This window comes from Megascapheus bottae, chromosome 11, assembly GCF_031878675.1.
Source record: "Megascapheus bottae isolate mThoBot1 chromosome 11, mThoBot2.hap1, whole genome shotgun sequence".
NCBI lineage: Eukaryota > Metazoa > Chordata > Mammalia > Rodentia > Geomyidae > Megascapheus > Megascapheus bottae.
The window spans coordinates 64,382,627-64,407,889 of NC_143519.1; the positions used below are offsets into that span (position 1 = coordinate 64,382,627).

At 37.4% G+C, this 25,263-nt stretch overlaps 1 protein-coding gene across 1 annotated transcript in view; it reads left to right on the forward strand.

Moving 5' to 3' along the window:
• The window catches only part of Ift88 (intraflagellar transport 88), a gene marked incomplete at its 3' end in the record, with an annotated part of 56,963 nt that overhangs the window by 22,481 nt on the left and 9,219 nt on the right, over positions 1-25,263 (forward strand). The window contains exons 8-14 of the mRNA XM_090341820.1: positions 9,521-9,607; positions 10,809-10,908; positions 14,197-14,283; positions 15,344-15,530; positions 20,367-20,475; positions 22,832-22,982; positions 23,526-23,641. Coding sequence (XP_090197946.1) covers positions 9,521-9,607; positions 10,809-10,908; positions 14,197-14,283; positions 15,344-15,530; positions 20,367-20,475; positions 22,832-22,982; positions 23,526-23,641 — 837 coding nt within the window. The remainder of the gene's footprint in view (positions 1-9,520; positions 9,608-10,808; positions 10,909-14,196; positions 14,284-15,343; positions 15,531-20,366; positions 20,476-22,831; positions 22,983-23,525; positions 23,642-25,263) is intronic.

Below are 25,263 nucleotides of genomic sequence, written 5' to 3' on the forward strand. Positions count from 1 at the left end.
TAGTGAAATTTTCATCACCAGCAGTGTATGTGAGGTCAACATGTACCTGAAGCTCTGGAATTGCTAATTAGGGAGACAAAAGTTCCATGTTGTACAGAAAAAGTCTGAGTTTGATCTTGTATAGAGGAATTCATAAGGAGTCCACTAAAGCTATAAGATTTAACAAAGTTGGAAAGGAAAAATGTCAACATATAGATATGAGATAGATAGAAATACCTATTAGCACTAACAACAAACTATCTAAAAGTTAACAGTGACATTTACTATAGCATAATAATAAACATTAAGAATAAATTTAGAGGGCTAGGAGTGTGGTCGGGTAGTAGAATGCTTGCCTAGAATGCATGGAGCCCTGGATTAGATTCCCTGTTACCACAAACATAGTGCTTGGCTCAAGTGGTAGAGCACTAGCCTTGAGAAAGCCCAAAGACTCAGTGCTCTGAGATCAAGCTCCAGGATTGGCCAAAAAGAAAAGAAAAGAATAAATTAACAAAAATGCAAAACTTACATTATAAAGTGATGTTTAAATCAACATAAGAAACTAAATGACATTGAATGCTCAGAAGCTATTTTTTTATATATTCATATAGGATGAGACTAAACAAAATGAACTCTAGGATATGGAAAACAAGAGGTTTATCTTTGTGATTGTGGTCCTCAATGTATGATGTGCAGTTATTTCTCTTCTGTTTTTTTCCCCTTATGGTTAATCTTATATGGTTTCTGTATTTGACTTAGTTATCTGGTATATTGTTTATTTGAAACAGGGAAGGGAAGGAGGGAAAACAAGATGATTGGAGCAGATGGGGGGAGGGAAAGGGGACCAAAAACATGAAAAAGGGGTATCAGTGTTTGAGGAATAATGCACCCACTACCTGATGAATGTAGCTGTAACCCCTCTATACATTACTCTGACCAAAACCCCCCCAAAAAACAAAAGATAGAGCGTTCTGCCATCCCAGCACTGTTCTTCAACGGTGACAAGCTGATGCAGACATTCATATGGAAATAGAAGGAGCCCAAAGAGTATTTTAAAAGATAAATTGGAGTATTCATATAAACAATACCAACTAAGACAGTAAGGCTTTAGCAAAAAGATGGACATCCAAATCAGTGGAATGGAATTAAGTTCAGAAATAAACCATTGTCAATGAAAGTTCTGGGATATTTTAGTGGGGGAAAGGCTGATCTTTTTCAACAAATAGTTTTTCCCTGACCATACAGAAAAGTTATCGCAGAATGCGCAATAGACCTAAATGTAGGAACTAAAATAATAAGATCTTAAAGAAATAAATACTACAGTCCTTGGATTAGACAATACTTTCTTTGATAGGACACCAAAAATACAAGTGTTGAAAGAAAACAGAGGCAAAATGTGTATTATTAAAATTAGAAAGTTCTAGTCTTATAAGGATTCTATCAAGAGTGAAATTACAATCCAGTGAATGGGAGGAATATTTGCAAATATATCCATGACTAAGAAGGGAATTATTTCGAGACCATTGCAAATAATAATAAGAAGCAATGAACTATCCACGCCTCTTTCATGCTTATAATCTTTGTTTCTTAGGCTGAGATTCAGAAGTTGGCAGTTCAAGGCCAGCCTAAGTAGAAAAGCCTGCTAGCTTTCATCTCTGTTATAACCAGTATAAAGCAGGGCTGGAGGCATGGCTTATTTGGTAGAGCATAAGCCTAATAATCAAGCTAGTTAGTTAATTAAGTGTGAGTTCAAATCCTGGTACCATCATCCAAAAAATAAAAAATAAAAAAGGAGAGACAGTAATCAATTAGAATGTGTAAAGGATCTAAATAGACATACATATAAAAGCAAAATAACACTTGAAGAGATGCTCACTTCAGTAGTTAGGGAAATGCAACTCTGACCTACAGTGACGTGTGATTTTACACCCCCAGTAGAGTTATAATACAAAAAATAAATTTTGTTGAGAATGTGGACAAAATGTGCTGATGGTGAAAATATAATATAAGCCATCAGTGTCTGGCTTCTTCCGCACTTCTTTTTATAGGTTGAATGTGTTTCACTGTTGTTTTCATACACACATACATACATATGTAATTTTGTAGGTTGAATGTGTTTCACTGTTGTGTTTTCATACATGTGTATATAATATGTTCACCTTCCTCCCTCATGCTGATACATATTCCTACAACATAGCTTACTTTCCTGTCATTCATTCTGTTTTTTTGATTCTTTGTTTTAGTTTTTGCCAATCCTGGGGCTTGAACTCAGGGCCTGAGCATTGTCTTTGAGTTTTTCTCAAGACTCTACTACTTGAGCCACAGCACCACTGCTGGCTTTTTTCTGTGTATGTGGTACCGAGGAATCGAACCCCATGGCTTTGTGCATGCTAGGCAAGTACTCTGCTACTAGGTTAGCCTCCTGGCCTGTTATTCATTCTTCATACTAATAATACAAAGCAGTCTTTACTGTATTCATACTGTTTTCTTACTTTAGGAACATACTTTTAAAATTTGACATCATGACCAAGTAGGGATTATTCAGGTGATGCAAGGTGGTTCTTTATTCAAAAAAAAAATTACCAGTTCAGTCCATCATATTAGTGGGTTAGATTGAACTATCCCATTTTAAGTTGAAAATATTTCTTTCCATTTCTGTGTTTTTTAGTTTTTAGTATGAATATGTGTTGAATTTTGTTAATGCTTTTTTTCCTGTATCATTTAATGTGGAATATTACTCAGCAATGTAAAAAGGATGAATTATTGATACATATAATCATTAGAGTGGATCGGTATGGAATTATCTTATGAGCACAGACATTCTCAGATATTGTATATTATATGATCTGTATTTACATAATATTCTTAAGATGATTATATTGTAGAAGTGGAGTTTGGACTGGTCAAATCAGGAAGCTAAGAAGGGATAATATGGGGTGATAGGGAAGAGAATGTAAGAAATGAAACATCCTGACTATAATGATGGACTGTAGGTTAGCAAAACTGGGTGAAAGGTACAAATGCATGTTAATGTACAATTGTCTAAAAGAGGCTTAATGACAAGAAAGTTACAAAATTAGTATTTAATGACTTGAACTATTTGTTCAATGGGTTATACAATGCTTTGTACTTTTTAGTCCATTTCAAAAACTGTTGTGTATATAGTAATTTGATTTTACTACTTGACTACATACTATTTCTTTCCTTCTTTTTCTTTTTATTAAATCTGAGTTTTTACAACATATTTCAAATGTCATGTTCTACAAAGAAGTATTCAAGAAAAAATCTCTATATGCAATTACTGGCACATAAATTTAAAAACATAATTAAAATTAAACTGAATCTTTATATGTCATAAATATATATTGAGCTATATAACGAATAAACATATGTCTATAGAATATATATCCTACCATAGACCTATCTGTCTATAGAAATACATTTCTATCTCCAAATTCATGTCAGTGACCTGGAATACCTGAGTATTGAGTCATCGCTCTTGAATGGTTTAGATCTGCTAGCCACATATCAAGGAGACCATGTGCCTTTTGTTCCTTTGGTCTTGGTTTATCTCACTCAACATGATTTGCTCTAATTCCATCCACTTCCTAGTGATTGCCGTTATTTTATATTGTCTGGTGACTATGCACAACTCCATTGCATATATATATATGTATATATACCACGTTTTTTGTATCTGTTCATCTGTATTGGAGCATCTGGGTTGTTTCCATCTCCTGGCTATTGTGAAGAGTGTGGCGATGAACATGACGGTGCAGGTTTCTTTATCATATCCTGGGTCATGTTGCTCAGGGTAGATGCTTAGGAATGGTAGGGCTGGGTTGTAGGAGAGATCTATGTTTAGTTTTTTGAGGAACCTCCAAACTGCCTTCCAGAGTGGTTGTACTAGTTTACAGCAGTGCAGTAGGGTTCCCCTTTCTCCACATCCCCACCGGCATTTGTCATCTGAATTCAGAATACTGGCCATTCTGATTGGGGTGAGGTGGTATCTTAGGATTGTTTTTACTTGCATTTCCTTTATGACCATGGATGATGAGCATTTTTCTAATATGTTTTTTTGCCATTTTTACCTCTTCTTTGGGTAAGTCTCTCTTTAGTTCCTTTGCCCATTTAGTGATTGGTTTGTTGGGTTTGGGGGGATTAGTTTCTTGAGTTCCCTGTAGATACTGGACATTAAGCATTTGTCTGATGTATTGCTGGTAAATATGTATTGCCCAGTTGGGTGGTTGTCTTTCCATTTTACTAGCTATGTCTTTATCTGTGCAGAAACTTTTTATTTTGTCAAGTCTCTCTCCAATCTGTTGTGACCCTGGGACTCTGCTCAGGAAGTTCTTGCCTGTGCCTTCATATGAGTTTCAATGTGTCTCCTACTCTGTTGGGTAGCAGTTTCATAGTTTCAGGTCTGATATTGAGGTCTTTGATCCATTTTGAGTTGATGTTCATGCATGGTGACAAGATGGGATCAACTTTTAGTTTTCTGCATGTGGCCACCCAGTTTTCCCAGCACCAATAGTTGAAGAGGCTTTGTTTATTCCATTGTATATGTCCAGCTCCATTGTTAAATATAAGCTGACTATAAGTATGTGGTTTCATTTCTGGATCTTCTATTCTGTTCCATTGATCTTCTGGTCTATTTTTGTGCCAGTACCATGCTGTTTTTGTTATTATGGCTCTATAGCAGAATTTGAAGTCTGGTATTGTAATACCACCTGAATTGCTCTTTTTCCTACAATTTCTTTGGCTATTCTAGGTCTTTTGTTGTTCCATATGAATATTTGGATTATTTCCTCTATTCCAGTAAAGAATATCTTTGGTATTTTGATGTGGATTGCATTGAAATTTTGTTTATCAATTTTGGCAGTATGACCATTTTCACAATATTTATTCTCCCTATTCATGAACATGGGATGTCTTTCCATTTCCTGGTATCCTATCCTTTTTAATTTCTTTAGGCTTTCATAGTTTTCATTAAATAAACCACTTTGCCAAAGTGGTTTTTTAGTTCTAAGAGTCTGTGAGTGGAATTTATTGGATCATTCTAGTATAAGATCATGTCATCTGTGAATAGGGATAGTTTAATTTCTTCTTTCCCTATGTGGATCCCTTTGATGTCCTTTTCTTGCCTTATTGCCCTGGCTAAGGGTTCCAGCACTATATTGAAGAGAAGTGGAGAAAGTAGGCATGCCTACCTCGTTCCTAATTTTATTGTTTAGTATGATACTGGCTATTGGTCTGTCATATAAAACTTTAATTATTTTAAAAAATGAATCTCCTATTCCTATTTTTTTGGTGATGCTTTCAACATGAATGGATGCTGCATTTTGTCAAATACCTTCTTTGAGTCCAGAGGAGTAATCATATGATTCTTGATCTTAGCTCTATTAATATGGTTAATTACATTGATTAATTTATGAATGTTAAACAAGCCTTGCATCTGTAGAATGAAGCCTACTTGATCATAATGTATAATTTTTAAAAATTTGTTTCTGGATTCTGTTGGCTAGTATTTTATTGAGGAGTTTGTATCTGCATTCATCAGAGAGATTGGTCTGTAGTTCTCTCTCTTTGTTAGATCCTTCCCTGATTTGGGGATGAGCGATACTGGCTTTATAGAATGAGTTTGGGATGACTCCCTTTGCCTCTGTTTCTCAAAAGAGCTTCAGGAGTATAGGTATTTACTCCTGTTAAAAAGTCTTATAGAATTCTGCAGTGAAACCATCTGGACCTGGGCTTTTCCTAATTAGTAGACTTCTGATTACTTCCCCTAACTCATTGTATGAAATTGGTTAATTCAGTTGATTCGCCTCTTCTGGGTTCAATTTGGGCAGCTTATATTTATGTAAAAATCATCTATTTCTACTAAATTTTTATGTTTCAGTGAATATAAAATCTGAAAGTGGTTATTTATTATTGTTTGGATTGTATGTTGGTTGTGATTATTCCTGTGGAATTTTTAATCTTGTTTATTTGTGGCTCCTCTATTTTTTTCATATATTTTTTATTATAATTAATAGAAGGGTTACATTATATTCACCAAATAGAAGGTATATTACTTTACATACATTGATAACCTTTCTCATGTTCTCATCTATTTTTTTTTTGGTTAATCTTGCAAGGGGTTTGTCAATTTTGTTAACTTTTTATTAAAAACAGCTTATGTATGATTAATTTTATGGGTAGTAGTTTTACTTCCAATCTCACTAATTTTTTATTTTATTTTTGTAATTTCTATCCTAGTTGCTTTAAAATTAATTTTTTCTTGCTCTTCTAGGTGTTTTAATTGTTTCTTTAGGTTGTTTACATGAGTTTCTTCTGTCTTTTGGGCTTGAGCTCAGGGTCTGAACATTGTCCTTGGACTTTCTCAAGGCTAGAGCTCTACCACTTGAGCCTCAGTACAACTTCCGGCTTTTTTCTATGTATGTGGTACTGAGGATTCGAACCTGGGTCTTCGTGCATGCAAGGCAGGCACTCTACCAGTAGGCCAAACTCCGGCCCCGCTTCTGTCTTTTTTTTTTTTACCATATATTTTTTATTGTAATTAATAGAAGGGTTACATTATATCCACCAGATAGAAGGTGCATTACTTCACAAACATTGATACCCTTTCTCATGTCTTGGTCCCCATTACCCTCCCCCCACTCCCACCCCTCATCTTGTTTTCCCCCCTTCCCTATCCGATTTCAAATAACCAAATAAGCATATATACAATATATCAGATAACAAGGTAAAATACTGTAACAATATGAGATAACCAAGGGACAGCAAAAGAAATGAGAGATAACATAGTACATTAAGGACAACAATTACTCATTATATGGCTTTTGTTTCTATATTGTGGAGGTCCTTTCGTTTAGTGTCATACTATATGGCCTTATGTATCTAGGCTTTGTTCTATTGTAAATCTCTGCTAGGAGAGCCCAAGGTTTCTACTGATTATGACAAATGAGGGAAACCATTGAGCCTATGTTCCTTTGGGTCTGGCTTACTTCACATAATATGATTTTTTTCTAAGTCTTTTCATTTCCTTACAAATGGGGTGATGTTCTTTCTAACAGCAGCATAGAATTCCATTGTGTACAAATACCCCATCCTGTTGATTCAATCATCTACTGAGGGGCATCTGGGTTGGTTCCATATCTTGTTATGGTAAATAATGCTGCAATGAACATCATTGTGCTAGTGGATTTAGTATGTCCTTGTTTCTGGACGATTGGGTAAGTGCCAAGTAGTAGAATGGCTGGGTCATAGGGGAGCTCTATGTTTAGTCTTCTGAGGAACCACCATACTGCTTTCTATAGTGATTGAAGAGTTTGCACTCCCACCAACAGTGTAGTAGTGATCGCTCCTGGCCACTCCCCTCCAGCATCTGTTATTATTAGATTACTTGATCATGGCCATTCTAACTGGATTGAGGTGGAATCTTAGAGTTGTTCCTCTTCTCTTTTTAATATGGATTCCTAGGGAGATAAATTTGCCCTTTAGAACTGCTTTTCTTGTGTCCCAGAGGTTTCTTTGTGATGCTTTTTCATTTTCATTGCATTGTACTAACTCTCTAATTTCTTCTTTAATTTCTTCTATAACCAAGTGTTATTCAGTAGCATGCTATTCAGCTTCCACGTGTTTGAGTGGTTTTTACAGTGTACTATGATATTCAGTCTGATTTTGCTGTTGTCAGATAGAATGGAAGGGATTATACCAGTCCTCTTGTATATGCTTAGGTTCTTTGTGTGAACTATCATATGATCTATTTTTTGTCAGTCCTGAAACTTTTGAACTCAGGGCCTGGGCACTGTCCTTGGACACTTTTTTCTTATTTCTTTATTTATTAATTATTGGGATAATATATAGAGGGGTTACAGTTATATTTGTCATGTAGTAGGTACATTACTTCTCACACACTGATATCCTTTCTCATGTTTTTGTCCCCATTTCCCTCCCTCCACCCCCTCCCAATCATCTTGTTTTCCCCCTTTCCCTTTCCTATTTCAAATAAATGTATATATAATATACCAGGTAATAAAGACAGATGCAGTAACAATATGAGATTAACTATAAGGGAAAAAAAAGAGAGAAAAGAAATAACATAGTACATTAAAAACAATCACACAAGATAAAGCTCTTATTTCCATATCCTACAGATCCTTTCATTTAGTTTCATCCTATGTGACTTTATATATCTAAGTTTTGAGCTACTGTAATCCTCTGCTAGGAGAGTCTAAGGTTTGTACTAATTATTACGAATGAGGAAAACCATTGAGCCTATGTTCCTTTGGGTCTGGCTTACTTCATTTAATATGTTTTTTTCCAAGTCTTTCCATTTCCTTACAAAGGGGGCGATGTCATTCTTCCTGATAGCAGCATAGAATTCCATTTTGTATGAATACCACATCTTGTTGATCCAATCATCTACTGAGGGGCACCTGGGTTGGTTCCATATCTTCACTATGGTAAATAATGCTGCAATCAAAATGGTTGTGCTAGTGGCTTTAGTATGTCCTTGTTTCTGGACATTTGGGTAAATGCCAAGGAGTGGGATTGCTGGGTCATAGGGGAGCTGTATGTTTGGTTTTTGAGGAATTGCCATACTGCTTTCTATAGTGCTTGAATGAGTTTACACTCCCACCAACAGGGACACTTATTTTTTTGCTCAAAGCTAGTGCTCTGCCATTTGAGTCACAGTGCCACTGCTGACTTTTTCTGTGTATATGGTACCAGGGAATTGAACCCAGGTTTTCATGCATGCTAGGTGAGCATGCTACCAGTAGGCCATGCACCCGGCCTATATGATCTATTTTTAAAGAATGCTCCATGAGTCCCAGAGAAAAATGTATAGTGTTTTGTTGTTGGGTGAAAAACTCTGTGGATGTCTGTTAATGCAAAGATTTCTTTGCTTATCCTTTGCTTGGTTGATCTATCCTTTGGTGAGAATGGAGTATTAAAGTCTGTCACTATGATTGTGTTTGAGTCTATATTGTCCTGTAGCTTTTGAGTGTATTTAAATGCGCTGTTTGGTGGGTATAGGTTGATGATTATGATACTCTGCTTTGGCTTCTCCCCTTTATTAATATGTAGTGACCATCTTTATCTTTGTTTACTTATTTTATTGAGAAGTTGATTTTGTCAGAAATTAAAATTGCTACTCCTGCTGTTTTGTTTTGTTTTGTTTTTTGCCAGTCCTGGGCTTGAGCTCAGGGCCTGAGCACTGTCCTTGGACTTTCTCAAGGCTAGAGCTCTACCACTTGAGCCTCAGCACCACTTCCGGCTTTTTTCTATGTATGTGGTACCGAGGAATCGAACCCGGGTCTTCGTGCATGCTAGGCAAGCACTTTAACCACTAGGCCAAACTCCCAGCCCTACTCCTGCTGTTTTGAAGTGTGCCAATGCCTGAAAAATTCTTTTTCAGCCTTTCAGTAGTGTGTTATCTTTGACTGACAATGCTTACATATTTTAAGATATAAATGTTAAAATAATACTCTTTTATATCTAATTCTGAATGCAACTTTTATTTGTTTATTAATAGGAAAGCCATGGCAGAAAAATATATCATGACAGCTGCAAAACTCATTGCACCTGTAATTGAGACATCTTTTGCTGTAGGTTATGACTGGTAAGAGAAAAATGTGAAAAAATTTTACGAATATTGTTTTTATAATTTATGTTTTGACTGCTTTGAAATTATTATTGCCATTTGAAAAGTAAATGGTTAACATTGTACTTATTGGGCAGATAGTAATATATGATATGATTAATAGAAACTGTTGTAAATGTTCTAAGATTAATTGTTCTTAATGTTTTGTGTGCGCGCACGCGCATGCGTGCATGTGATTGTGTGTGTGTGTGTGTGTGCGCACGTGTGTGTATGTGCGTGTGTCAGCCTTTCCAGCATTCTTTGTTAAAAAACAAACTACTTTCTCCATTGGATGGTTTTGGCATAGTAGTCTAAAACTAATTGGCTATATATTCTGACACAACTTTATCCCAGTGTATAAGTGCTGGTCCCAGATAGATCCAGGCCTGCACAGTGTGCAGTCATTTTGTGTCTTACTGATAGAAGTGTGGTTTTGGGTGCAGCAAGATCAGGTGGGTCTCTGTGATCTGGATTCAGGAAAATTATTTTGAAATGAGCAGGACAAAAGTGACCTTGCCCAGGCCATTTTCTCAACCTATAAAATAGAAACAGTTTTCTGTCTTAGAACTGTTGTGAGGATGAAAGGCAGTAATGTTCATAAAGGGATTAACATTGTGTTAATATATATATATATATATATATATACATATATATATATAGTGGTAAATATCCTGTACTTTCTGGGAACAAACTAGAGTTTTTCTCAAGTTATGACACCCGAAAATATATTCTATAAATTGTGTAGAATGTTTCTTAATATAAGAGTATCAAGAGAAAACATATAGGACTAAGCATGAATTTTTAACTCAGTAATAGAATTCTTTCCTGGTGTTTGAAGATCCTTGGTTTGTTTCCCAGCATTGGAGCCAAGAGGTGGGGGGAACTTTTATAAAGTCACATTTCAGGGAATCAGCAGGATAAATATGTTAAAATGAAATGAGATAACTTTTTTCTTCTTTGGCTAACCTTGGCTAGTCCTGGGCTTGAGCTCAGCGCCTGAACACTGTCCCTGGGCTTTCTCAAGGCTAGAGCTCTACCACTTGAGCCTCAGTACCATTTCCGGCTTTTTTCTATGTATGTGGTACCGAGGAATCGAACCCTGGTCTTCATGCATGTTAGCCAAACTCCCGGCCTGAAATGAGATAACTTTTAAAAAATGTTTTCTTTTCCTTTTTTATAGGTGTGTGGAAGTAGTGAAAGCTTCTCAGTATGTAGAGTTAGCCAATGATCTGGAAATAAACAAAGCAATTACATACTTAAGGCAAAGGGATTTTAACCAAGTAAGTTTGAAAATCAGTTTCAATGTCAATTTTATGTGATAATTTTGGTCCAAGACATAAAACCAGGGAAACTCCTTTGTGTACAGTTTGATGTCCTGAGTTCAAATCCTATTACTACTAAGAAAATTGTTATCAAAACTATATTCTAGTCCAAGGTTCAGCTTCCTCCTGACTGTTTTCAGATGATACCCTAAATTGTTGACATTTCCACAAGTGTAAGGAAGGCCAGCCTGATGTGCTTCCTCTTCCTGCTTTCCTCCTGTTGGCTGTTTTCAGTGTTGGTTTTACTTATTGGTACTGTGCTGAGAATCAAAACTAGATATGGCTTAAGAATCTCCAACCTCAGCTGTCCTGCTGCTTTGGTTGGAGGCGGAGGTGGGAGTGTTTCCCCACACTCTCCCATGGACAGAGCCGAGACCACAAGCCTTAAGGAAAAGAGACAATACCAAACGATAGTGAACAGTTGGCAACTCAGGCTTTTAGTTCATGAAATCAGTGGTGAGTGCCTGCAGGTGCTGACTCAGAGAGCCAACATCCTATCAATGCCTACTCTTCCCATTTTCTTTCTATGGTAGGATTTTCTTTTTTGTCTGAGAGATCACATAAAGAACTAGCCACTTTCACAAAGTGTAAGAAAAGTCTACTTAGAGAATGCAGGAATAAAGTGGGGCTGAGTGAGATAGCCTGAACCAGTAATTACTGCTACTTTAGAAGCAGAGAAAAGAGGATTTTGCAATTCAAAATCAGGGAAAAAAGCAAATGGTTCCTTATCTTGAAGAACTGAGGTGGAAAAGGTATTTTACATCTCTTAATTCCAGCTACTCAAAAAACAGACCAAAGGATTGTAGTCAAAGGCCTGCTTTAGCTATACTAGAGGATTGTATCTGAAAAACAAAACTAAAAAACAGAAGGACTGGGCCAGCAGTGTGGCTTAGTGGTAGAGTGATTGCCTAGGGTGCATAAAGCCCTGGATTTGATTCCTTGTTACCATATAACACAGAAAAAAGCCAAAAGTGGTGCTGTGGCTCAAATGGTAGAGCATTAGCCTTGAGAAAAACCAAGACAGTGCCCAGGCCCTGAGTTCAAGCTCCAGGATTGTCAAACAAACAGAAGGACTGTGGGCATAGCTCAAGTGGTGGTAGAATGCTTGCCCAGCAAAGTGCTGTGTTCTGAGTTTACTTCTCAGTACTGGAAAAAAAAGGAGACACACAGAAACAGGGATCATGAGTAGAATGAATTTTGTTATAATACCATGGAGCACTTTGAGTACAAAGCATTAAAAGACTTTCAAAGAGTCTTTAAAAAATCTTTTTTTTTGCCAGTCCTGGAGCTTGGTCCTGGGCACTGTCCTTGAGCTTTCTCAAGGCTAGCGCGTTGCCACTTGAGCCACAGCACCACTTCTGGCTTTCTGTGTATATGGTACCAAGGAATCGAACCCAGGGCTTCGTGTATGTTAGGCAAATACTCTATTAGGCCACTGGGTCATGCTCTTGGCCCTGAAGAACCTTTATATATTTATGTTGCTTGATCATCCTACCCTTGGTCCCCTAAGAATGTCAGCTATAACTCTGATTCTTTGTACTGCATTCACAGTAGAAGTTAGTAAAGTGAGACATCTTGAAGAATTGCAGAAGATACCAAAATAATTATTTTTCTTGTGTGTGAAGTATGCTATTATAGATGACAATAGGAAGAAGACTCATTTTTTTCTTGCCATCTTTTAATAGCCTCTTTAAAAAGGTACCATGTACTGTCATGGCTCATGCTTTAGCAGTGTGCCTATCAAATCAAGGAATGAACACTTTTTAATTCTTTCATGCCTGGGTTTATCCTAGATTTCATTGCTGTTGCTCTCCTTGCTATTCTCATCCAAAAGACTTTTCCATGCTCAACTCCCAATGTTAGTTACTGAGTTTGTGTGTATATGTGTGTCCATACTGAGGCTTGAATTCAGAGTCTGAGCACTGTCCCTGAGCTTTTTCACTCAAGACTTTCAGCTTTTTGCTGGTTAGAGATAAGAGTATCACAGACTTTTCCACACAAGCTGTTTTTGAACTCGATCCTCAGATCTCAGCTTCCTGCATAAATATGGTAAAAGTTTCGAGCCACCTCCACCTACCTAAGTTATTGATATTGTAAATAGTCTTTCTCACACATTTTCAATACTATTGATTCTTCTTTTGTGTTCTGTATGATGAGGTAGGTGCATGTAATATAATCTGAGTTGGAAAGGAACATTAGGCTAAATAGAATTAGGTTGATCTATCTCATAATGATTATTTGATAAGAAAATTTACATAATTTTTCTATTGTTCTATATGTCACAATAAATAAATAAACCTTGATAAAACCTAGTCTAATCTGTAATAGCCAGAATTAGATATTCCAGAATACTGTATAAAGTGCATATTTGATTGTCCTTTTGGTAAGACCTTTCTAGCTCCTTACTCCCATTATGAAGGATGTATATTGAACTACTTCACATGAGTGACAGGCTCAGTATTCACTGCTGACCTTTAACCAATCTATGCACTGTTTTGCTTTGTTTCATTTTATTTTTTGTTTGTAGTCTTGTAGTCTTGAACTCAGGCGTCACACATGTCAAACAAATACTGTGTACCATTTGCATTGTTTCCACAGCCCTTTTTTAAAAAAATAGTTTTAAGTTTATTCTGTGTGTGTGTGTGTATGTGTGTGTGTGTGTGTGTGTGTGTGTGTATGTGTGTGTGTGTGTGTGTATGTGTGTGTGTGTGTGTATGTGTGTGTGTGTGTGTGTGTATGTGTGTGTGTGTGTGTGTGTGTGTGTGTATGTGTGTGTGTGTGTGTGTGTGTGTGTGTGTGTGTGTGTGTGTGTGTGTATGTGTGTATGTGTATACCAGTGCTGAGCTTGAACATAGGGCCTGGATTCTGTCATGGGCTTCTTAAAGCTAGGACTTTACCAAAGATAGGCTTTCCTGAGTGGGCTGGTTTCAAAATCACAATCCTTAGATCTCAGCCTCCAGAGGAGGTGGGATTATAGGCGTGTGCCACAGACACCTAGCTTTGCTTTCTTTCAAAATAGAGTATTGCTACCTTTGCCCAGGCTGGCTTTGAATTCGCAACCCTCCTGTTTCTGTTTAGCCTGTCTTATACCTAGGATTATAGGCAACATTACCATACCTGCCTTGATTATATGAATCCACCTCTCTTGTTGTCCCTGGTTTAACCCTCCACACTAGTCTTTTCTCCAACAATAAGCTGACTGATTCCATATTACAATGGTAATAACTGCAAATATTCCATTTCTAGGCTGTAGATACCTTAAAAATGTTAGAAAAAAAAGACAGTAGAGTGAAAAGTGCAGCTGCAACTAACCTCTCAGGCCTGTATTTTCTGGTAAGTTTTGTTTTTTTATGACTGTGTTTTGCAGCTATGTTTTATAGATATTTTTATATTTCTGACTTTCTGCTTGAGGTGAGATCTGCAAAGAAGGCTAGTAAAGAATAGATGTGTAAGAAGTTAAAGAGAATTGATGAGGATGAATTCTGGGTCTTCGGTTAAGCTTGCAGCCACCATTGAAAAGCCATACCTTCAAGTGCCTACTGGGGTCAAATCTAGACAAGAGCTCTTCAAGAAAAGGGATTCTAGGAAATATAGTCCTAGACATGGCCCAATGGTCACACCACAGAGGAACATGAAGGTTCCTATGGCTCAAGTAAATGGATAACAAGGTCCTGATCAAATGTGGCTCATGAAAGGGAGAGAAAAAAGTGGATTGCTGGAAGTGCAGAGGCCAACTGATGTGTGTGTGTGTGTGTGTGTGTGTGTGAGAGAGAGAGAGAGAGAGAGAGAGAGAGAGAGAGAGAGAGAGAGAGAGAGAGAGAGAGAGAGAGAGAGAGAGAGTATGTATGAATAGTAAGGAGGCCCAGTGGGTGACACAGCAGCATGCAGGGTGAGTGGGGACAGGCAAGCCTTCCTAGGAGCACACATCAAATGAATGACATGGAATTTGGACATTGAGTGAACCCTTCCATTTAAAAGTAGTGTTATTCAAGCCACGAGACTGGAAAAGTCAGTCACAGAACTTAGCTGGTTGAGCTTGGCAGTCAAAATGTTTTGTAGAGGGGTTGGGAGTTTGGCCTAGTGGTAGAGTGCTTGCCTAGCATGCACAAAGACCTGGGTCCGATTCCTCAGTACCGCATACATAGAAAAAAAGCCAGAAATGGTGCTGAGGCTCACATGGTAGAGCTCTAGCCTTGAGAAAGTCCAAGGACAGGCCTCAAGCTCAGGACTGGAAAAAAAGGTTTTGTAGAAATATCTTATACAAACCAACATATTTGAACCTTTTGCTTCTGTTTATGATAATTTCACAATGTTTTTTATACCAAGCTGTAATCTTGGGAAAATATGCAAGGTATTTGATAAAATAAATTTGTTATATTTTATGTTTTATTAGCAAAATGAATTTTCCCAGGCCAGCAGTTATGCAGATTTAGCCGTGAATTCTGACAGGTATAACCCATCAGCTCTTACTAATAAAGGGAATACAGTTTCTGCAAATGGTGATCATGAGAAGGCCGCTGAATTCTACAAAGAGGCTCTAAGAAATGATTCTTCTTGTACTGAAGCACTTTATAATCTTGGTAAGTGAAATAAGGTAAACATGCTTTCTGTATTATTTTTTCATTTTTAATAAATTCTTAAGAGTTAACTTCCTTCTTAAAAACATTGAAATTGACTGCCCCTCAGATTCTAGATAATTTTAAATGTAATTAATGATGCACAAGTTATGTGCATATAAAATTTGAGTCACTATTGCTACTCTATAAGGCTTTATTTAGGTTTATTTTATTTTTTTCTATTTTTTAATACTTGGGATTGAACCCAGGATCTCCTCCATGCTAAGCAAGTGCAATACTTGAGTCACACTCCAATCCTTCAACTTTTATTTCTACCCGTATATAAAACTGAATTCTCAAATTCCTGCTTAATGATAATGATATTCTTTTTAACCTTTGCCAAATTAATAAGTGGGAAAAGACTCACTTTCTTCCTTTTTAACTATAAACAATTTCAAATACTAATGTGACAGTTTAGCACATTCTCAAAATTTATTGTGTGTTGTCAGATATATTTTTGCTTTTGTTTTATATTGGTGCCAGGGCTTGAACTCACAGCCTTAAACTCAAAGTTTCTTGCTCTTGGCTTCTTGTTCTGGCACTGGGTATTAAGTTGAAGATGGAGTCTTTTATCCAGGCTTGCTTCGATTTTGATCCTCTTGGTCTCAGCCTCTTTCATTTCCTTCTTTTCCTTTCAGAGGTTGCCTGAAATACTATCTTTGCTCCCTGGGTATGTGAGTTTACAGTGTTGCCAATAAACAGGTGCCTGTGGAATATTGGATCTGGCATTTTTCCAAGTTTTCTTCTGGGAATATTTCTTTTGGCTTCTTTGTTCGTTATCTTTTCATGTTTTATTTTGATTATTTGTTTTACTACCTTTAAGTTGCCATTCAACAAAGTTTAGGAATGAAGTGCATTTTGATCAATGTTTCCTCTTTCAACATTCTCACCCATCCCTCCCAATCTATCCTTTTCTTGTTTGTTTGTGTTTCTTCTGAGTACTGTCCAGTTTGCTTGTCTATTTATTAATTGGATACTTTATTCTTTTGATGTTCAGTTTTTTTCTCTTTGTGTATTCTTTATCTATTGAATAGCTGTCAAATATTTTCTCCAATCTGTGGATTTTTAGTCTGGTAATGATTTCTTTTTTACCCTATTTTTTTTTTTTTTGCCAGTCTTAGGGGTTGAACTCAGGGCCTGTGTGCTGTCCTTGACCTTCTTTTGCTCAAGGCTAGCACTCCACCGCTTGAGTCACAGTACCATTCCCAGCTTTTTCTGTTTATGTGGTACTCAGGAATCAAACCCAGAGTTTCATGTATTCCTGCATGCTAGGCAAGTACTCTACCATTAAACCACAATCCCAGCCCCAAGCCCTATTATTTGATGGTCATTTTTAGGATAGTGTCTTATCTCTTTTCTTAACCATATACCTGAGCTGCTATCCCTGTTGCTGATGTCTGGGCCAACTTATATTTTCATATTCTTAGCACGTTCTTTTCTGCATAGCTTTAAGTTCTCAATCTCCTTTTTTATGAAATAAGAATTTTATTTTTGTTTTTATATTTAGTCAGTTGTCCTGGTATTGTTTATCCCTAGTCTGTCATCTCTGATGATTTTATTTTATTTTTATATTTACTTATTATTATTATTATTATTATTATTAATTTGCCAGTCCTGGGTTTGGGCTCAGGGCATGAGCACTGTCCTTGGGTTTTCTCAAGGCTAGAGCTCTACCACTTGAGCCACAGCACCACTTCTGGCTTTTTTCTATATATGTGGTACCAGGGAACTGAACCTGGGTCTTTGTGCATGCTAGATAAGCACTCTAACACTAGGCCAAACTCCCAGCCCCTGCTGATTTTATTTTATTATTTTCCTTTACAGTTCTGGGGATTTATCTAGGCAGGCACTCTTTGTTGCTAGCCATTCTTATCACTAAAACTCATGCTCTACTTTGTTTTCAGATAAGGTCTGGTACAGTTTGCAACCTTAATTCCCCTATTTCTTTCTTTCTTTTTTTTTGGTTGGTCATAGGGCTTGAACTCCGGCTCTGAGCTCTTCTGGCCCTGAGCTCTTGTTCAAGGCTACCGCCCTACTACTTGAGCTATTGCGCCACTTCTCCTATTTCTGATTATAGCCATGCACTGCCACTTCCAAGTTTTTTGTTTTGCATTTAAAAACATAAAACATGATTTTATTAACAAATATACAAAACATACACAGTTAAATCACTGTCTGACAAATTTCACTTCTATAAAACTCATATTATACAATATTTACAAGTATGTATGTAATCTCTGGTCCATTTATGCTTTCTTTAAGAGAAATCTAAAAATGGTAGCATTTTACTATTAAGTGCATATGTTTTGTATGGGTGTTTAATTGCAACTATTATGGATAACTGACTCAAGAGATAATGCTAGGAACAGAAACTTTTAATAAAGTGTAATTTTAGGCAATCTTAGCCATTAGTTTTCTTTTAGACAGGTATCTATAATCCATATAGACATTTTTTTCTTATGAACCTTTGGTAATCCTGAAGAGGTTTCTTCAGCAGCAGCTTTGGCTGTTTTCTGTATTGGTTTTGCAATGGAATTATTGGCACTAAAAGCTATGTTTCTTCGCTGTGGCGATTTTTCACTGAGATTTTTAGTTCCATCTTCCATTTGTTTTTCTGACAGCTCGAACTTGACCCCACTTGGTATACCTGTTCCCTGGCTTTTTTCTTTGGCTATACCAACAGTTCTGAGGTTGGCTGGCAAGTTAATGTTCGTTGTTTCCAAAGCTTTTGCTGCATCGGGCATTGGCCTTTGCGATTACTAACAGCTCTATTTGATCCTTCTTGGTGAGCTGGAAGGGGGTCCTGCTCTGCGACCCGCTCTGGGACCGCTCTGGCCACCCTGGCCGAAGCCATAGTAGGGCCGTCCAGGAGCCAGCGCCTTATCGGCCCGCGAGCATCTGTGGGAGTGGCTGCCTGCGGGAGTTGGGCCCAGAGCTCAGGGAAATGAGGACAGGCTGCTGGAGCGGTCTGCTGGCTGCTGGCCAGGTCGAGGGCGACGCCTTGCCCTGGGGGGAGCTGGGACACATGTAGTTTACGTAATTAGGCATGGTGGCCGCGTCCTTCCTGCTGCCGTGGATCCTTCTGCAGACAGTTGGGTGTCACAGGAGGGATGCCTCCCTGGAGAGGGAGAGTAGGGCTCTGCGGATGCCTTTGCATCAGAGCTGGGGGGAGGAGGGGCTGCTCCAAGCGCTCCTGAGGAGTGAGCTCACCACCACTACCACCACCTTGACATCCCGAAGCAAACTCCACTTCCAAGTTTCCCCAGTAATTTTAAATGCTTGCCAATTAAATTATTTAGCTAAGTCAATTTCTGAAGTACTTATTATACGCTTTTTTTTTTTTTTTGCCAGTCCTGGGTCTTGAACTCAGGGACTGGGCACTATCCTTGGACATATTTTTGCTCAAGGCTAGTGCTCTGCCACTTGAGCCACAGCAGTACTGTGTATGTAGTACTGAACAATCGAACCCAGCGCTTTGTGCATGCTAGGCAAGTACACTACCACTAGGCTACGCTCCAGGCCCAGTACTTAATTATACTCAATCTTTCTTTTTTAAAATAATGTTTTATCGGGGTGATGTATAGAGGGATTACAGTTATACTGCCAGATAGTGGATATATTACTTCTTGAACATTGTTACCTTCCAAAGTTGTAAAGTTCATTTCCAACATACTGCCTTGTGAATATTGCTGTTACATTGGTTCACCCTTTGTCCTTTGTCTCCTCATCCTGGTTTTCCCCTTCCCTTCCCTAATTCAAATAACCAAATAAATGTATATACACTACACCAGGTACCAAAGTCAGATACAGCAACAGAGGATAAACCATAAGGGTGGGGGGAAAAAAAAAAGAGAGGGCCGGGAGTTTGGTGGTTAAAGTGCTTGCCTAGCATGCATGAAGACCGGGGGTCGATTCCTCGGCACCACACACATAGAAAAAAGCCGGAAGTGGTGCTAAGGCTCAAGTGGTAGAGCTCTAGCCTTGAGAAAGTCCAAGGACAGCGCTCAGGCCCTGAGCTCAAGCCCAGGACTGGCCCCCCCCCCCCAAAAAAAAAAAAGAGAAAAGAAGTAACTTCACATAGTACATTAAAAAGAACCACCATGAAGATAAACTTCTTGTTTCCATATCCTGGAGTTCATTTTACTTAGCCTCATCCTATATGGTCATAGCACAAAGTCTTTGAGCTATTGTGATCCTCTGCTAGGAAAATCCTAGACACATATTATTAAAAATTAGGGAAACCATGGAAACTATGTTTCTTTGGGTCTGGCTTACTTAATGTGTTTTTTTCCAAGTCTATCCATTTCCTTATAAATGGGAGCCATGTCATTCTTTCTGATGACAGCATAGAATTCCATTGTGTATAAATACCACTTTTTTTTTAATCCATTGGTCTGAGAGACATCTGGGCTGGTTCCATGTCTTAGCTATGGTAAGTAAAGCTGCAATGAACATGGTTGTACTGATATGTTCAGTATGACCTTGTTTCTGGACATTTGGGTAAATGCCCAGAATTGGGATTTGTTGAGTCATAGGAGAGTTCTATGTTTATGTACTCTTAATCTTTCTATTCCTGTCCCTCCCCGACTTTTAAAATCACTGAAGCTTTGTTGCATATTTGCTTTCCAATAGATAATCTACATTCTCCTATGGTTCTTTGAAAAATCTTCAGTTCATTTTTATTTTTCTCTCCTCGATTAACATTTACATGTATTTAAATATTTTACTGATGCTTTCAGTAAACTTGTACCACTAATAGTGCTTATCAGTTTTCTTTTCATTTTTTTTTTTTTTCTTAAGGCCTTACCTACAAGAAGCTAAACCGGCTAGATGAGACTTTGGACTGTTTCCTGAAACTTCAAGCAATCTTGAGGAATGATGCTCAAGTTCTTTACCAAATAGCTACTGTGTATCAAATTTCAAAACTTAATAATAGGTTTACTCATTCAGTTGGTAATGGATTATTAAGTGAGCTTAGACATTGATATAACTGATGAGAACAATCTACCTAGCAGATTTAGCAAATGATGAAAATATTGTTCAAATAATTCTGTTTTTCAAGATCATTTGCGTTATGAGATGAGTTAGAAATTATTTAGTAAGTAGTTTTGTTGTTGTTGTTGTTGTTGTTGTTGTTGTTTTAATAACTGTAGGGGCCAGGAGTTTGGCCCTCATGGTAGAGTGCTTGCCTAGCATGCACGAAGACCCAGATTTGATTCCTTGGTATCACATACATAGAAAAAAGCCAGAAGTGGCACTGTGGCTCAGGTGGTAGAGTTATAGCCTTGAGTTAAGCTCAAGGACAGTGCTCAGGCCCTGAGTCCAAGACACAGGACTAGCAAAAAAAAAAAAAAATAGCCGTAATTGACTGTATTTTGAGTATGCATAAGCAATTCATTGAAAATAAGTTATATTATTGAGAACATTAATTCTGAGTCTTATAGGGTATTGGTAGAGCTGTTCAAAATGATTAAATTGATGAAAATATTATTCATTACTAATTAGTAGTATTGAGTTTACATAATGTTTTTGTTTTAGATAATGTGTAGATATGGTAAATACAAATCTCCAGAGACCCTTCCAAATTATGTAGTGCTTTATGGGAACTTAGTTGTTCCATTCATCCCATAGCACTTGTTGCATATGTACTATATGAGCTGCTATTATGTTTCAAATCCAGTACACTTGAAACTATAAAATACTTCTTTCTTGTCAGTTTCCTTTTTAACGCTTAGATTTCTGTCATTTATTTTCCCACCTATAGCTTGAAAAACAGAAATTTGCTAGTGTTTTTTAAATCTTTTTACACTGTTGGAAAATTGCTTTAATTTTTCTCATTTTAATAATATTTGGCCACGATGGGAACATCATAGCCTTCAAAATTGCTACTGTTTTGATAAAAAATTTATGTAAGTGTGTTTAGAGTAAAGGTATATTGCGAGGTACACCGTTATAATTTTAAGTATTAGCTGCTATACTTTTGCTAGGGGTGTGTATGTGTGTGTGTGTACAGACTGGCCAGTCCTAAGGCTTGGACTTGGATTGGGATATAGATCCTGATCTGTTTTGTTCAAGGCTAACCCTGTAATATTTGAGCCACTGTTCCACTTTTGCTTTCCTGCTAATTAATCGGAGATAAGAGGTTCACAAACTTTCCTGCCTGGGATGGCTTTGAACTATGATCCTCAGAGCTCAGCCTCCTGATTAGCTAAGATTATAGGCTTGAGTCATTGTTGCTATATACTTTTTATAGAATAGATTTTTTTAAATGATTATAACTATTAGTTTTTTTGAAGAGATTTGGTAGATGCTTGTATAAATATCTTTAATATTGTCTTGTGGTGGCACATTTGTCATTGCTAAAAACACAAGACCAAGCTGGTGTAGTAGTACATGCTTGAAATCTCAGCTACTCAGAGGGTGATAGGAGGATCTAGAGTTTGTTCACTGAGTAACTGCTATACCTTATTTCAACACACATATACAAATAAACAAACAAGAAAAGAAAGAAAAATACAAGAGACTCATGTTTTAAAACATTTTAAGATATTTTATCTTGTCTATCATGTTGTATTTATTACATATATAATATATTTAAAATACTAGAATATTTTCATTTCATTGAAACTGAAGCAATACAAAATAAGTAATAAATTTATTACAGGTTATTACTGATATGAACAAATTATTTGAGCATATGCAGAGAACTTCCCTAATGGGCTGAGCATATTGAAAGAACCAAATTAAACATTTAGGAATTTTTTTGTCATTCGTGGAGCTTGAACTCTGGGCCTGGGTTCTGTGCTTGAGCTCTTCAGCTAAAGTCCAGTGCTCTACCACTTGAGCCACAGAGCCCCTTCTGATTTTTCTGCTGGTTAATTGGAGATGAGTCTCATGGACATTTTGTGCCTGGACATGGACATTTTGAACTGTGGTCCTCAGATCTCAGCCTCCTGAGTAGCTAGGATTACAGGTGTGAGCCGCGGGTGCCGAGCTTAGCATTTAGGAATTTTTGAAGAAGAAATACTGTGTAAATGTTTAGAATAATTCTACGAGAACCTTGGGATTTAATTCTAATGGAGAATCATGAAGGAAAAGGAATATGTAGAGAGGAGGCAAAAATGTTACTTAGGAATCTAGAAGGAATGATTGAAAATAACTCATCATTTTAGAGTAAGCAATGCTTTGGCTATAACATTTTTAGTTCTGTGTACTGGTTCGTGAATGTAGAAAACTTGTATTATCCTTAACTGACCCTGCTCGAGACATGAATTGATGAAAGACCCCAGTCAAGCTATTGAATGGTTGATGCAGCTGATCAGCGTTGTTCCAACAGATTCTAAAGTTCTAGCCAAGCTGGGAGAATTGTATGATAGTGAAGGAGACAAGTCACAAGCATTCCAATATTACTATGAGGTAGGCATGTCAGCTTATTATTCTTATTTTTTCTTTTTAGCATTTTATGTGTTTTAAAGGAACAGTCTTTAAAAACTTAGACTTTTCATCCATTTTTAATGAGTGGTGATTTAAAATGATATATAACATTAAATAATTTTCATTAAAATTGATATAAAAGTATTAGCTTGTTTTTCTTTTAAAGCATGATTTACATCCTTGTAGGACTTAAATATTAGATATGATTTGGGTCATATGTAGGTAAAAATCTTTAAATAATTGAAAACTCAAAGCTTAAGATTTTTTTAGTCGAGATAATGTATAGTGGGGTTACAGTTATATTCGTCTGGAGTAGGTGCATTACTTCTCACTCATGGGTACCCTTCATGTTTTTCAAAGCTTAATATTTCTAAATCTTATGTTTTGAAACTTATGAGATGCATATTATAGTTCATTTTTACTAAGAAATTTCATAGTAGATAACACTTAATAGGTAATGTATTGAAGATGCATATTACATGCTGCCCTATTGAACTTGTATTGTGATATTCTATATTTTTCCAGTCCTACAGGTATTTCCCTTCTAATATTGAGGTCATTGAGTGGCTTGGAGCATATTACATTGACACTCAGTTTTGTGAAAAAGCCATTCAGTACTTTGAAAGAGCTTCTCTTATACAGTAAGTTACTTTATAATTTTATGTTTAGCTAATGGATTCAGATTTTTTAAACTAGAGTTTAAAAAAGTTAATATCCGAACTACCCACCTGTATCTCATACCTTTATTCCTTGCCACTTGGTTTCTATCTGCCAGGCAGAGAAGTCCTAGAGACTCCTCAATTAACCAACAAAATACTGAGCTGGAGATATGGCTCAAATGGCTGGTCTTTCCTTCTTTGATTTTGTAGCGTTTAAAATTATTGCTATTGAAGTCTAATGTTTTTACTATGATGTGTATAGAGGTGTTTCTTCTAGGATCCTGTATACTAGGTGTTGTATATGCTTCTGTTATGTGGGTGAAATTTTTCTCTCTTAAGATTGGGGAAGTTTTATGTCATTATCTTGTTGAAAAGGTGTTTAGTGCCTCTGTCATGAAATTCTTCCCTCTCATCGATCCCAGTTATAAGTTGATTTGGTTTCTTGGTTTTGTCTGCCAATTCTTGGATTTCCCTTGGGTAATTTCTGGGTATTTTGCCATACCTATGACTTTCTGTTCCAGATCCTCTGTTTTATCCTTGACTTCTGGTATTTTATTTTCCATCTCACTTATTCTGTTACCTGTGGCTTCTATTGTGGTTTGCATTGTGGAAATTGAACCACTTATGCTTCCTATATCAGTTCTCAGAGTGTTAATTTCATCTTTTAATAAGGTGAATACTGTGTCTATTTTTGTCTGCATCTCTTTTTTGAAATGTCCTAGCATTTCTTTGACATTTCTTCTTTGTGCTTTTGAAATTGCTTTTGCATCTTCCCTTTTATTTTATTGGTCAATTCTGTCATCATTTCTTTAATAATTCTTTTGTCCTCCATTTCTTCTTTACTCTAACTGCAGTTCTTTTCTGGATTGCTGTCAGCTTTTAGATTTGGTTGGTTTGTTGTCTTGATTGCCCATGAATCTTGTAATCTTTCATTGTGATTTATGCATTTGGGTTCAGGGATTGTTGGGACCATGGTCCAAGCTTTTGCCTGCTGGTACCTGACATATGGCAGCCTTCCCCTGTCCTGGGCTGGTTCACACTGGGTAGTGTGACCTAAGCTGTGTCCCCAGGCTGGCTAGTGCCTGTGCACATGCTCAGATCCATGCTAGCTGATAGGAGCTCTGTCCTATCTGCAGCAGGGACTGAGGTTCTCTGGGATAGGTATTGGCTTCCCCACAAGTGCACAGGGTTATTTTGTGCCTTGACCCCAGGTTTGCTTTCTCCCCACAGGTGGCAGGCACCTGGTCTGCTGCTTCTTGTGCATGTTTGTGCATGCTTCCTTCCCTATTGTCTCACTCACATAATTTGGGTTCTAGACAGGAGCCAGAGGCTCCTGACATGGGCCAGCATTGTGGGTACTAACAGGGGTGTGCTCTGTCAATGGAAGGCATGCATGTCTGCAGCTAGTGATTCTCCACAGGGGATGATGTGCTAGTGTTTCAGGGACCTGTGCTTTTCAATAGAAGCTGGTGCCCAGGCAACTCACAGTTCCCTGGTAGGGCTAGTGCATGCCCTCACTTTGTGGCTCTCAGCAGGGGATTGCTTTCCCAGCTGCAAGGGTTAAAGTCAGGGGCCTGGGCTTCCCATCAGGGGCTAGCATCTAG